Source organism: Thunnus thynnus, chromosome 6, assembly GCF_963924715.1.
Source record: "Thunnus thynnus chromosome 6, fThuThy2.1, whole genome shotgun sequence".
In the NCBI taxonomy this organism is placed as follows: Eukaryota; Metazoa; Chordata; class Actinopteri; order Scombriformes; family Scombridae; genus Thunnus; species Thunnus thynnus.
The window spans coordinates 17,590,983-17,604,998 of NC_089522.1; the positions used below are offsets into that span (position 1 = coordinate 17,590,983).

Below are 14,016 nucleotides of genomic sequence, written 5' to 3' on the forward strand. Positions count from 1 at the left end.
GATACCAAATAACATCAAGCTGAATTTTGGGGGAATGTGTATAAAATGATGCAGGAGACATCAAGAATATTTCCATTTGATGGAGCAGATGTTTAAGGGATGTTCAAGCAAAACAGAAAAAAAAAATACACTCCTTCTCTCTCCCTGCAGCGAAAACAACGCTGTGCGAGTGAGAATATTACAGAATGTGCTGCAATGATGAACATTTCCTCCTGTTTCATGTTTAACCCTGCTCATTTCCCACAGTAAGAACTCCGGAAACACACAAGTGTGCACAGCAGCTTGGGGGGAAGATGACTGATGGCTTGTTGTCATGATGTTTGGGATTCTGCCGACTCGAAGCCTCTTGGCTCACTGAAGCTGTGAAGCGCTGCAGTACATACTACAGGCTATTGTTGAGAGGTCCTGGTATTAGCAAGGTATTGCTTCATTGTCACGTTGTCGAGCCTGTGCAGAATGCAGTTATCTGTAATGCCCCTGGTCATTTGCACAGTAGTTGCACTGGATTTGAGATTATGGTTCATGTACTGTGACAGATTTCATACGATTCAACAATGAAGCAAAGACAATTATTAGAATTTCACAGCATGAATGGATGGATTTTTTTTTGTTGTTGTTTTGAAGTGATATTCCCTGGATTGTGTGTGGGCTAGGTATACACTAAGCTAAACCTTACTTCTGACATCACTATCTTTCAAAAATGTCAATATTTGAAAAACACTGACATGCTCTATCAATCATATGGATAGCCATCTTTCAGGCGGTCAATGTGCCACACTTGAATATCTGTGTCTGGTGGTGCCTCAGCCTTGCTCGGACCATTTCTCTCTATTTCTGTCCTTTTCTCTCTTGCTTTTTTTCTCATTGTCCCTCTACAGCTTTACTGTGATGTCTCATTGATGAGCCTGAGCTCCATAAACATGCATAGATGACTGTCATCTTCGCCTCCTGGAACTGCATTAACAGCGGTGACCTCTGTGACTGGTGGTGACAGTCGTCTGTCAACGCTGGTTAATTCTCAGTCTTGTGAGGGTCAAGAGCTGACATATAATGAGGCTCGACAGCGTTGGAGGGCCAGACAAGGGTCTGGTGTCAACAGCGGTCGTAGCATCACGTCAGCAGCAGCAGCAGCAGCAGGATGAGGGTTCAATTCAAACCACTGAGGTAATCCGAGCACGGCCACGGCTGATCCCAGGGCCTCGACTGCCTATTGACACACATCAGAGCATGGACGCAAAACAAATTAGCATCAGTCAATATTCTCTCCCTCCTCCTCCCTCCTGACACAGCCACCCAAGTGCTGCCATGTTTACCTCACCTCCAGTCAAAACAATAGATACAATGGTGAGCATGATGGAGAATGCCTGCACTGAGTTCAAAGAGGATGTGTTGGGGGGGGTTAGGGGCAGAATATTCACATTTCTGGCCTATGTGTAAATGGGGTGCAGAGTTTGGTTTGAGGGAAATCAAATGCAAACTTGTGTTTGTGGGATCCATTTCATTTTCTCTCTCTCTCTCTCTCTTTTTTTATTTTTTATTTCTGCAGGCATCTCATGCAAACACTGTGGTTTAGGGGATGCAAGCTGTCCAGAGGAGCTGTTTTTTTGTGCTAAATGTGATAATATAACTTCTGTTGCATAAAGGTGCCAGGCAGTGACGTGGAACAACACTTCAAATATGCTAATCAAACATATGGCACGTCTAGGAACAAACACAGGATTGCTGTTCTTGTCCTACAAGATAAAAAGGTTACTTGGTTTTAAATGTAATTTGAATGCGTCCATGGGGCTGTAATTGGCTGTTGTATTTTTTTTTTAATTCGTTTGCATACGGGAAAGCAGAGATTGCTCACACCTGTTTTTTCTCTTCCTCTTCCGTCCCCTCCATCCCCCACCCCAGCTCCCCCCTCCCTCTGCTGAAAGCCATTACAGAAATACAATTTCTAATACCTCCGCACAGGTCTTCGATCGACTGCAAACAAATTTATATTCAGGCGGTAAACAGAAAGCTGCAGAGATTTATTTATTGAGTGTGGAGGAGAGAAACAAGCTAGCGCGTGAACCCTGAGTAACCTCCGAGCTGACATGAAGATGGATCAGTGCGCCATGCAAATGCATGGAGAGAAGGGATATATTGCACTCAGTCATTCAGCACATCGCTGCCTGTAGAATCCCATTAACTCCCACAGCTGGGATCATATTTCTGTGTTGTAAGAATGCAGTTAGAAGTTGTTCATTACGCTGGATTATTTTGTAATTACTGCAGACTTAAAAGACACAGAGAATGTTATTAAAATCAAACGACGAGAACAGAAACAGATAGTTGAGGTTTTTATTAAATGTTACGAGTGTTTGTTTCGTACTGTTATCTGAGTCTGGAATATTAATACAGCTTAATAATAATAATAATAATAATAATAATAATAATAATAATAATAATAATAATAATAATAAATCATGTGTGGCATAGCTTTTAATTAATATATTAAATGTATCAATTATTAGATGAATTAATGAAAAAAGATTTTTCATTGATTGATCATGGAAAAATAAATAATTCAAATAAATTCAAAATAATGAATAATTTAATAAAATCATTGATAATTTCTTAATCATCTAAACTGATGACATGTAACATGGCTGAGCTTAAGAGCTTAAAATAAATCTGGTGCATTTTTTAAGTTGATTTTGTATTTAATTTCTCAGAAATATAAGAAACTGAAAGCAGTTTAGATATTAAACATTAACATTGGCTCATCAAGATATGATCAGCTCTGTTAATTCTCGTTATTTTAAATGTATGTCAGCAGGCTGAGCGTATCTCAGTGATGTATCTAAAAGTAGGTCACCAGACACACAAAACTTTTGCAGCACTGTGCAGCTTCTTGACATTTCCATTTCTGTATACTGAGGGTGAAAACACTGAGCTGCCGGCTGCTTTCCTGCAGATCTACTGCTGCACCAAAACACAGGCCAGTTGGATTGTTTGTAGGCCCAGCAGTCCTGGATTTGTGTTATTTTCAACCCATCTGTGCTCTTTTGGAAGTTTCTGTCATTTCTGCTTGTTTAAATAGCAGCATGCAGTGTTGTTTGCACATGCATGAGAAGAATCACACGATGATTAATTCCTGTTTAAACAGAGATACTGTATGTTGGAAGTCATGAAAACAGATTTTTCTTCAGGCTCTATTTAACGAGCATGCTCGCATGCTCTATTTTTGGCGGAGGGATCAGCTCATCCAGATGAGGAGCTCGTTTAACCTGGATACACACGTCCTCTCTGTCACTTACAACTTCTTGATCTCCGCTCGGAGCCGTTTTTTTGTATATTTGTTCGAGGCTAATTACAAATCTGCTGCCACTGAACTTCTATACCAGCTGTCACGACCTCTGAACCCATTAAGTGTGCCTTTCACATGACCTAAGCCCTTTGCTAAAGAGGGCCTCGGGTTTTTCAAGAAGGCTTCACACAATTTGCATAATCCATTAGCTGCATCAATGTAGGCCTATATTATGCTAATTTAGCTTTGGGGTGGAGGGGGAGTTTTCATTGTTGAAATGAAAAATAATCTTAATTTGACTCAAAGAAAACTTTCTCTTAAAGCCAAGAAAGCTGTGTAGACTCTCAACTGGATGGTGCAAACACGCCTGACGTCATAGCCTACCTACCTGTCTGAGTAGGTGAGAGGCCCCATGAAGGCCCCCAGTGTCTAATAATCTTCATTGCTGCTTTTTTTTAGGATGTATGTTGCTATGGCCTGCTCCGGTCACCATTAAATTGTTGACCTGAAGTGAGTTTCACAACTTGCTCGCTCGGCTTAATCAGTGTTGTCCTCCCTGATGACAGAGATGTCCAGCTATTGGCCGAGACCAGGAGGGCACGTCATCTCCATCAATCAGGGACTGCTGTTTCTCCTCTGAGGAATGTCCCCACGGTCGTCCAGCCGCCTGACCATGCGTTACTGGATGCATGAGAGGCCGGGCATGAAGTGAGACCCCGTCCAATGATTATGCAGGGAAGAGGTGATAATGACTTCCCATCAAGAGTTAACGGCCGAAGGGGAGAGTAGCCCTCTGTTCACGGGCTGCTGCCGAGCAAAAGAGGTCATAAACCTGGACCTGGGCGGCAGGACTCATCCTGAACTCGGCAGTCGTGAGGAGGGAGAACTGGAGGTGGAAGTTGCCTCAGGATTTAATTCTCCGCATCCCCGTTATTTAACTCTCTCCAACTGTTTGACTCTGTGCACCTCTTCGGACAGCCCTCCTCCTCCTCCTCCACCGTGTGAGACTCTGGAGGGCTTCTCCACACCGGCCTGCCCCCACTCGTCCCGTGTCCCCTGGCGGTGTAAGGAGCAGGGGCAGGGCTCTCCAGGACGCGGATACTGCGCGTCAAATAACATCGAGGCAAGACACTCCGGTTTTGGGTCACTTGCAGAGCAAATTCAACTCTATTCTCACGGTGGCGCCGAGATTCACAACTCGGACTGTAACGTAGCAGAAATGGATGAAAGGAGTAAAACTTTTGAGTGGATGAAAGTGAAGAGGAGTCAGCATCGGGCGGGTAAGTTTGAGCTCGAGATGAGCGATAAAGTCATTTTAAGAGGAGAGTATGTACAGAATAGATGTGTTCGTGATTAAATGTGGTCTTTAGATAACTTTCATTCATTGTTGGAAAAAGTTTGGTCGAAGTTTTCTCCACAAGCTGGAAAAAAAAGAGAGGAAAAAAGCTGACGTGTTTTGTGCGTCACCGTGCACAGTTTCCTCCGTCACCAACAAACAAAAATGTAAAATTATTCTCCCTCTTTTTTTTTTTTTTAGTGCAGATGAAAACGTCTGAGAGGCAGATATAGCTGTTTCCACGACGCCACATTTGAATATGCACATGAGGACTCGGTTACCATTTCCTTAACGGTTCCATGTTAATGTCAGACTGTTATTTCACGTTTTTGCTCCACCTACTGTTAAAAGCAGGATTCAGATTGTACACAGAGGGAAGGTGGAGTACAGTATAAGGCCTGCTTAGCCTCAGTGTATATTCAACCCAGAAAATGATCAATTATTTACCCTTGCCCTTACTAACCAGTAGCCTTTGAATAATGCATCAGACCACTGCCTGTCGAGACTCACAGGAAGTTGAGTAAAACTTACTCCTGTAAGCCTGAGAGCTCCCTGAGTATTGATTAGTTGTCTGTTTGTAATGAAAGCCCTTGTGTATTGATTTCAGTTTGCAGCACCTTTACATGTGTCCACCTTTTTAACATAATTGCTGTCACAGATCATCATTTCTCTGACTGATGAGTCCTGGGCAGAGAGCCCACAGAAGAATACACATCCCAGGCTTTAAAAAAATACCAATAGCCTACTAATGTGAAAAATGCCTATCAATCCTCAAATTTATGTGAGTTATAGTATCTCGTATAGATCCCTCATTTGATCAATAATGTCAGTTGACTGACTGACCACTGTACTTGGGCTGGGTTTCATAAATTTTACATGGAGGAAGATTTACAACAATGGTGGTCCAGTCTCTTTTTTTTTTCACAGCACAATCTCTGTCTGCTGTAAGCGTGCTGCTGACCCAAATGTTCAGTGACCAAAGCTGCAGGTTGGTCGTAATCACTGAGGGTTTGTGATAAAAGGCCTGAGTTTTTCTGTGAGGGGTGCAGTAAACACAAACCTTCACAAAATTCAGATTAGTAGGTAAAATGATGCAGCCAGTCTGCACAAAAGGTGTCACAGACACATTTGATTTGACTACAGTGTTGTTGGATGCAACAAAACTGCAATTTATAGCTTTTAATTGCCTACTTGCATGTTCAAAATCCAGATTGGTGGGTAAAATTGGTGCACATTCAAACAGCTTGTGAAACATAATTTCCGATGATGCCAGTGTAAGAGAGGGGACACATTTAATCTGACTTGGAGTCACAAATATTTAAATTTTACATGATGCAACAAGCACAAACTGACAAAAAAAAAAATCAATTTAGTGGTTAATGATGAGTCTTCACACACCTGGATGAACATTCCTCTGATGAGAGAAGCAAAAGGTGACACGAACACCTTTTGATTTGTCATAATATTCATAAAACACATTAGCCACTCATCAGATCCAAATCTGTGCACTTCAGAAAGCCATTTGCTTGCACCCACCCACGCAGACACAGAGACATCTCCTCAGCACTGTTAGTATCTTTGTAACCTCTTTCTGTATCTCTCTGAAGGGGATCATATGTAGGAGTAACTCATTAGTGCTACTGTGTAACTTGTAAAAGAGTCATTAGTGAAAGTACGCTTTCCTCTGGAGCTTGTATTGGTTTTGGCACGGAACAAAGTCCCGCGTATTCTTCCATGTTGAAAGGCCTCCACAGACCTGCTGTAACCTGATCTCCTGGCTTAGTGTATATACTCCCAGTGCGTCATTCTTCAATTATGCTTTGACAGCACCTGAATTACTGTGGGCTGGATGCCCAGATGACTGAGGCAATGTGTATCGATCTATCCCTTTTCTTCTTCCCTCTCCTTGGCTTGGAAGGCCCTTCCATTCCCTTTGCTATAGCTGGCTATTTTTAAGCATGCAAGTCATTTCTCAAATATTTAGTTTGATTCTTTTATGCCTTCTGGTGGGCATCAATTCTATTATCTTTGGAGCCATTAATCAGAATGTGCATGTGATTTGCACTCCTGAAAGCTGGAGTTCTTAATTACGTACAGTTCCTCTGTATTGGTTCTTCATATGCACTTCCCTCTAATTCTCGGGCTCGGTTACCTTGACATTCATTTTCTTAAAACACAGATGTCGACATTTATCCTATAACTGACCTTTCCATCTGCCGTGCTTTTCCTAGTGGCTAGAGGCCTGTTAACCTTCCTCTCCGTGAGTTGTGGTGTGAGACATTGCACTACACCTGGCACACAGACTCCATTACACAGCAGCAGCAGCAGCAGCACATTTTCTCAGAGGCAAAGATACACACTGACGACTGCCACAGTGTCAGCAATGAAAAAAATCAAGATATAGTTGCAGTTCCTGTCATTCATTGCACATAAGTAGCACAGATGATACTTTAATGTGTAACCCAGAAACCTCAGAGGAAAAAAATGGAGACATTTGTCATTAACGCAGTGTTTGAAAGGATCTGTAAACTGTTAAACTGTCATTGACACAGAAAGGCCTAAAGGGAAATTATTAATGATTCTGATGAATACAGTTAATGGACTGTAAACGCTACAAAGTTGTTTTGAATCGCCAAACAGTCCTACTTTTTCTACATATCTGCAACACACAGCAGCACGTTCTTTTTTTCTACGATTCAGTGAACTTGTCCAGGACACACCAACACCTCTGCAACATATATAGCAATCCAGTCCAGCCGTGCCATTAATGTGAAAATCTTCCAGAGTCTGAGATGTATGTCAACTCACATCTCTGTTAATTTCCCAGACTGTGATGTGGGCTTGGGATTTTGTCTTGTGTTGCAGAGATGTTTTACAGCACCACAAGATTTTTGCAATGTGCCTATAGGCTATTGCTAAATTTGATAGCTGTTTGAAATACATCTTTGTTACATAGACAGAAAAATGGTTCCCAGGGTGAAGACTTTAAATCAAGAAACTGGCTCGGGGCCAAATTTTATAAATCAGTTTTTTTGGAAATAATTTTATTGAAGGTTTGGATTTACAGGTTTAGAGGTTGAAGAAATTCAACTCATTTCTTCAGTATCAAACAAACCTGTAAATGTGTATTCATTTATATTCCTCATTAACACACAACTTAACAGGCCATCATATAATAAATAGTTGACTATGTAATTTGTACAAATTAGAAGATTTAACTACGTATGACTGACGTTGATCAAAGTTTATTATATCAGAAATGTGCTCTGGGATAATTTTTCATCCTATTTCCTGGATATGGGCGTGGATAATTTTATTCAGAAGGGTTTTGTGCTTCTTTTGTGATTAACCTCATTGATCTTGCTGACGACTGTTTTCATGTCCTCTGTTCCTAGCCAGGATGCACATGACCTGTGGGTTCAGTATCGTTGGCTCGGGCCTCGGTGCTGTGGAGGCTGGAAGCGGCAGCATCTGCGCGGACGTCCATCCCACGTTGAACGGGGCCCCGAGGACCAGCTTCAGCACCAAACAGCTGACCGAGCTGGAGAAGGAGTTCCACTTCAACAAGTACCTGACGCGGGCCAGGCGGGTGGAGGTCGCCAGCGCCCTGCAGCTCAGCGAGACGCAGGTGAAAGTTTGGTTTCAGAACAGACGCATGAAGCAGAAGAAATTACAGAGAGACGGGCTGCTCTCAGACCCGGGGCCCGCGGCTGCGCACTCCCACGCCGACGCTTTGGACACCTGCCCCTCTCCTGGACTGTCCTCGCCAAAAAAAAACAAACACCTGCCTCTGAACTTCTGAGCCGCAGGAGCCGCATCATGCATCAGGCAGCGAAGGGCACCAGCCTGCAGATGTTTTGATTCCCGTTTGCATCGCTTTCAATCAGGCTTCACCTTTATTTGCTTACCACGATGGATGCTTTTCGCAAGAGGCGCAATGGCAAGTTTCTTCATGCAAGAACGGGTCAAAACAATTTGTCATCCTCCCCGGCTTCAGACTGGCGCTCTGATTTGAATATTAAAATTCAAGTCATTGCATCGCGCTCCTATCTACACAGTGTAAACGAAGATACAAAATTATATTAATTGTCCATAGAAGCTGTGGCGGGCTATGTGTTTATTTATTTTGTACAATTTATTCAGGAGCTGGCTTTACTTGAATATATTTATTCAGCAGGACATGTGCTTCCTAGTTTTGTTTAAAGTAACACGAATGACTTATTTTTATTTATTTAAGCTCTACATTTGACAATATTAATTTTATTGACACAGAAAGAGAGAAAATACATTTTTGTAAGTTTTTACAAACGCTGCTTTTTCAATCAATTTTAAGTTCCAGCATTATGGAGATTTCTTTCTCCGAGTGTCCTCTTTAAAAAGCTGCTCACGTTCAACATTAACATAATGTTAAACATTTAACGTGACATTAAGAAAAAAGTCAGATGCACCTGCTGTAGACAGAGCACATCTTTAGTATTATATCTAGGAAGATAATTATGTGGATAAATTAATAGATTCCCTCTCATCGTTTTAGATGCTGTATGTTTTGTTCGGTTTTAAGGCTTTTCATTATCCTCCTTTCACGGAAAGATTAAAATGGCATAATTGACTGATAGATTTATTGACCGCTCGTATTAAGAGTATTGATCCGTGGTGATCCATCTATTTGAGGCACAAATCTGGGAGCATTTTGCATGCATCTGTAACTGCATGTTAATGGAATGTAGAAACATCACGATCGGGAGTTGTTGCGTCTTTTATTACCTCTATACATGCATCAGAAAATGATAATTTAGCTTGAACACTCATGCGGGAGAGCAGACAATAAAACGCTGTCTGTGCTGTTTTGCGAATCAACCAATAAATTTTGTGGTCCCAGCAGCTCGAGCAACTAAATATTCCTTCCAAGATTCACATCTCATCTCGTACAAAGTAAATGATTGTAAACTCGGCCCTTAAACACCGTTATGTTCGCGGTGAGTGCGACGCGTTGTTATCATGTTAATGCCTATTTTAATATCAAGATATGGGCCATCAGCCTCATTCAGTCTGTGTATGGAAATATTTTTGTTTAGCTTCCGATTAGCGGTGTTTGCACTGGATATGAGGTTTACTGGATCCAAAACGGATATTAATGATAACAAAGTAATTTTTTCTGAGGCAGCAAACGAAAGGCTAGAATTAAAATGAATTAATTAGCTATGTTTAAACCTTTAACAGGTGTCCTCATTTGAGCTGGACGTGTAAACAAAATACAAATAATCATAATCATAATAATTAGACAATTGCGCCTCTGCAGGGCGCAAGAGTGGACATGAAGGCTGTAAGGCCAAGATAATATATGCGGTTAAACCAGAGTTCACCCCTCACCTCTTGACCTTTGTCTTGCCTCGGGACAACGATGACCCGGTCAGCAGCTCAGTCAGAGAAAGATGCGCCATTAATTTGGGTGACCTCCAAGTCTGAGCTTTTTCTTTCTTTCTTTCTTTCTTTCTTTCTTTCTTTCTTTCTTTCTTTCTCTCTTTTCGTTTTCCTCCTTTTTTTAATACAACAAGCATCAAGCACAAGCTTTTGTTCTGTTGGTGAGTCTCTATGTCCACACAATAATATTTCATCCAGCTGAATAGAAGAGCGACCAGGCCATATGATAATTGTTCATATTATAATTCCATACCAGGCCAGATAATGCATTTTTTTTCTACACCTAGAGCTAACCTCATTTTTGCCCTATCTCTTATTTTAATAAGCCGAAAAATATGTTACAGGCTCACTTTATAAACTGGATGAAAGAGTCTTTTCGCCCAATAGGTTTTTGGATATAAACTACAGACCTACTTTTAATAGCAAAGTTGACAAATTAAAGTTACTGGAGAACTTAATATGATTCCATGTCAGAGACAGTATAAACAAAATTTAGAACAGCTATTCATTTCATGCCCGCTGCTTATATATTTCATGCATATCTGCTTGAATAATTTCCAAAGAATCCAGACATTAATCCCCTCCTTATAATATTCATATCATTAATATTAACTGAAAGCCAGAAAGGAATAAAAGTTCAGACTTAAAGGTCTGCAGAGTAGCTTTTGGCAGCACAGAGATTTAAAAGCTTTATTTCTAATTGATAAGTGTAAATTTACATGCACACAAGGTTAAAAATGTGTTGAACCCAATTTATTTGTACTTAAACAACGTACGGCTGCCTTTCCCTGAACAAAATAGCACAAAGTGGAACGTTTAAGAAAACCATCAAATGTGTCCATCTTTTTTGTTTATGCAAATAACTGTTTACTGTGAAGGTTATGAGGATGACGATGAGGACAATGATGATGAAACAATGTGATGATAAAGCCTGTGAATGTAATGGTCTCCCATGTCCACTGTTCCTACTGAGAAGTGTGTTAGGTTGAACTTATTAGACACTCCTTTATCATCATGTGCAAATATGTTCCCTTGCCACATCCCTTCAAGTTGCACATTGTAATGTGCAGTAGATACTTGCAGCAGGTGTGCACTCTGACTTTTTTTTTTAAATCCAAACTTACTTCATCACAGTTTCTACTGAATAACAGATTCACTTAGCAATACACAACAATTTAAAACACAAGCAAGGTTTAGAAAACATGTGGAGTGAAAAACTTAATGTGAATTATAAGGATGAGTTGAAGATAAAAAGAAGAGTTGATTTATTTTGGGTGAACTATCACTTTAATTTCATTCTGTGGCAGCTTCAGCATTTGCTTCTCAATTGATGAAAGGCGGACCTCATTGTTTGTTCAGACCTGACATTTAGTACGAAAGCGTTTGAGTGTGACTCTCCTCTGATGAATTTGTGCTCTTCTGTAATTCCTTCCTGAAGATGTACGGTTGGTTCACGAGACTGACAGCTGTGCTGCGCTTGTACACAAGCAAACACATGGTAAATGGAGGGAAAATAAAACCAAAATAACTCAGTTTAAAATGCATCGCTGCCACAGGTAGTAACAGTCTTGACATCGAACAAGTTCATCTTTATTTTTATTTTCCCCCGCCTTTATAGCAATAATTTCTCACAATGTAATTCATACCAAAAAAAAAAACTACTTTATTTAACACATTCATTTAAATCAGTAAGAAACATATTCATCATGAAGCACAATAGCTCAAACATTTGTAAAAGTGAAGTTACTTGCTGCATTTATTGTGATATAACACTCCAATTGAGATATCAAAATAAATCCAGTGATGTATTAGTTGATGATGAATGAGGCTATTGACAGTCTCTGTTTTCTTCTGCGTTGTCTTCTATTGCAAGTTAGCTGATTTGGGCAGCTGTTACAATTCTCCTGAGGAGCCCTGCCTGGCATGAACAATGAGACAACATATGCGGCTTACAGAATATCTTACATTGCATTTTAAATTAACACATATAAGTGGGTTCCTTTTGAGCTTATAGCAATTAATGCTAAGTTGACCTAAAATTAACTTAATGCATAATATGCATGTAATATCCTCGCTGGTGCTCAGGGGACTGAAATCAATTGATCAAGTTAAGCTCTTTCTAACTTTATGTGAAGCACTTATAGATAGCTCAGTTGTTATAATTGCAGAACATTTGAATGCTCGCCTCCCTTTTAGTTTTTCTGCTCGTCTGATTTTACTGTTTTTCTTTATTTGCAAAGACTTTCACGCGCTATTAGTCTCTTTGATCGGTCTCATTCACATATTTGACTACCAAACAATTTGGACATCAAGAAAGTTGCCATGAAGTGCACCTGTTTGTGTGTGCCTACGCATGTTTGGATGCCCTGTGTACAATTACACAAATATGTGTTTTGTTTCCTAGGTGCTACTAATAAAGCGCTCAAATAGATACAAAGCACCTATTTGAATAATCGTCCACTCACACACACACACACCCACACACACACACACACACATACAAATCCATACATAACAAATTCTGACAGAGCTACGCTGAACACAACATGCACACCAATCCAGTCCTTGCCTCTCCTCTCCTGCTCCACTCCAGGGAGCAGATGTTTGAGGACAGTTTACAGCCTCAGCGAATTTCTGTGTACAAAGCAAACAGCAGCACTCAGCACTTCTGGCTGCAAAGGGAAATTTGCTCTTGAAGGAGGGGGGAGGGGAGGCCTTTGAGTCAATGTAAGGTATCATGAGGATGGGAGGAAGGGGGAAAAAAGAGGGAGAAGGGGTGCACGCAGAGGTGAAAGTATGTCAAGGTTGCGAGTCTGTTGCACTGAGAGTATTCCCCCTGTTTCCTGAGACATCTGGTGCTGTGTGCGTGAGCAGTGTGGGACAGCATCATGTACAGTACATACAGTATCTCCCTGTGGCATCATGCAACATCAATAAAATCAACCAAGGTGTCCCTGCTACATATCTGATTGTGTGGAGTCTCTCTGACCTCTCCCGTGCATCTCTGTCTGCTCTCTAGTTGCCCTTTCAAAAGTTGCAGACAAGCATAAAGTGAGGGGGAAAAAAAGGGAAAACAATGCAATGAGCCTTTACAGAGTTTGCTGATACTGCATCTGAGACATCAGCTATAACATAGAACCAGCTATGCTAATGATGCCATTGATATAATCCACTGATTTAATGGGACTATTCCTGTGGTGGTATGCTGCCTATGTGCATACTTCAATATGTATCCTAAAGAAAAATAGCAATATTACTCAAAAAAAGATGACTGACAAGATTTTACTTATATCTTATGGAATTAAGTATGTCATTTTTTTTAAAGACTTAAAGAAATACATGTTTTTTGTCTTTCTTTTCCCTCCCAAAATGTTCACAGTGCAGCTTTACCACATATGCTTGTCAAGATGCTGCAAGATGTCTCATGTAAACAAGCTCAAACATGCTCACACACTCTGATGTCCAAACATGTGTGCAAGTACACACATTTTGACCTCTCATCAGTGTATTATAATCCCTAAACAAACCATCATAAATGAGCCCTGCGATGCTTATTTGTCTGAACGAAGGCAACCCCCTCCTCCCCTGCCCCTGGGGTTAGGTTGCCATAGTGACAGATTCGTAGACATATGGAGAGAGAGGAGAAGGGGAGCTGGGTTGAAGGGGTGGGGCTGCCGGGGTGAGGTGGAGGGGGAACAGAGGAGAAAGGGATGGGCACCCGTTTGAGGACGTTGGCTCTCTGTCTTTCAGATGTGTCTTGCGTGTTTCATCCGTCAATCAGCCATCCGTGTCAGTCTGTGCTCAGTGAGGGAACAGTTCATGAACTTTTCTCAATCAAGTCTCTGTCAGGCGCCATCTTGGCTGTATTTCAAGGGGGGAAAGGATTGATTCTCATGCCGTCTTCACAGCCCAAACAACACAGTGCAGTGCAGTGGCGCCATGGGAAAATAATTCAGTGAAAATGTGTATTATTAAATTG

General features: G+C 41.0%; 1 protein-coding gene across 1 annotated transcript; it reads left to right on the top strand.

Annotated features, from left to right (window-relative positions):
* The first annotated feature begins 4,028 nt into the window (after positions 1-4,028).
* Positions 4,029-13,001, top strand: hoxc1a (homeobox C1a). The gene is made up of 2 exons (XM_067593611.1): positions 4,029-4,560; positions 8,012-13,001. The coding sequence occupies exons 1-2, from the start codon at positions 4,029-4,031 to the stop codon at positions 8,416-8,418; spliced, it is 939 nt and encodes a 312-aa protein (XP_067449712.1). The 3' UTR covers positions 8,419-13,001.
* The last annotated feature ends 1,015 nt before the right edge of the window (positions 13,002-14,016 follow it).

Coding starts and splice junctions, on each gene's coding strand:
- hoxc1a (XM_067593611.1), top strand. CDS start 4,029: ATGACTTCCCATCAAGAGTTAACGGCCGAAGGGGAGAGTAGCCCTCTG. Junction 4,561..8,011: donor GAGGAGTCAGCATCGGGCGG/GTAAGTTTGAGC, acceptor CTCTGTTCCTAG/CCAGGATGCACATGACCTGT.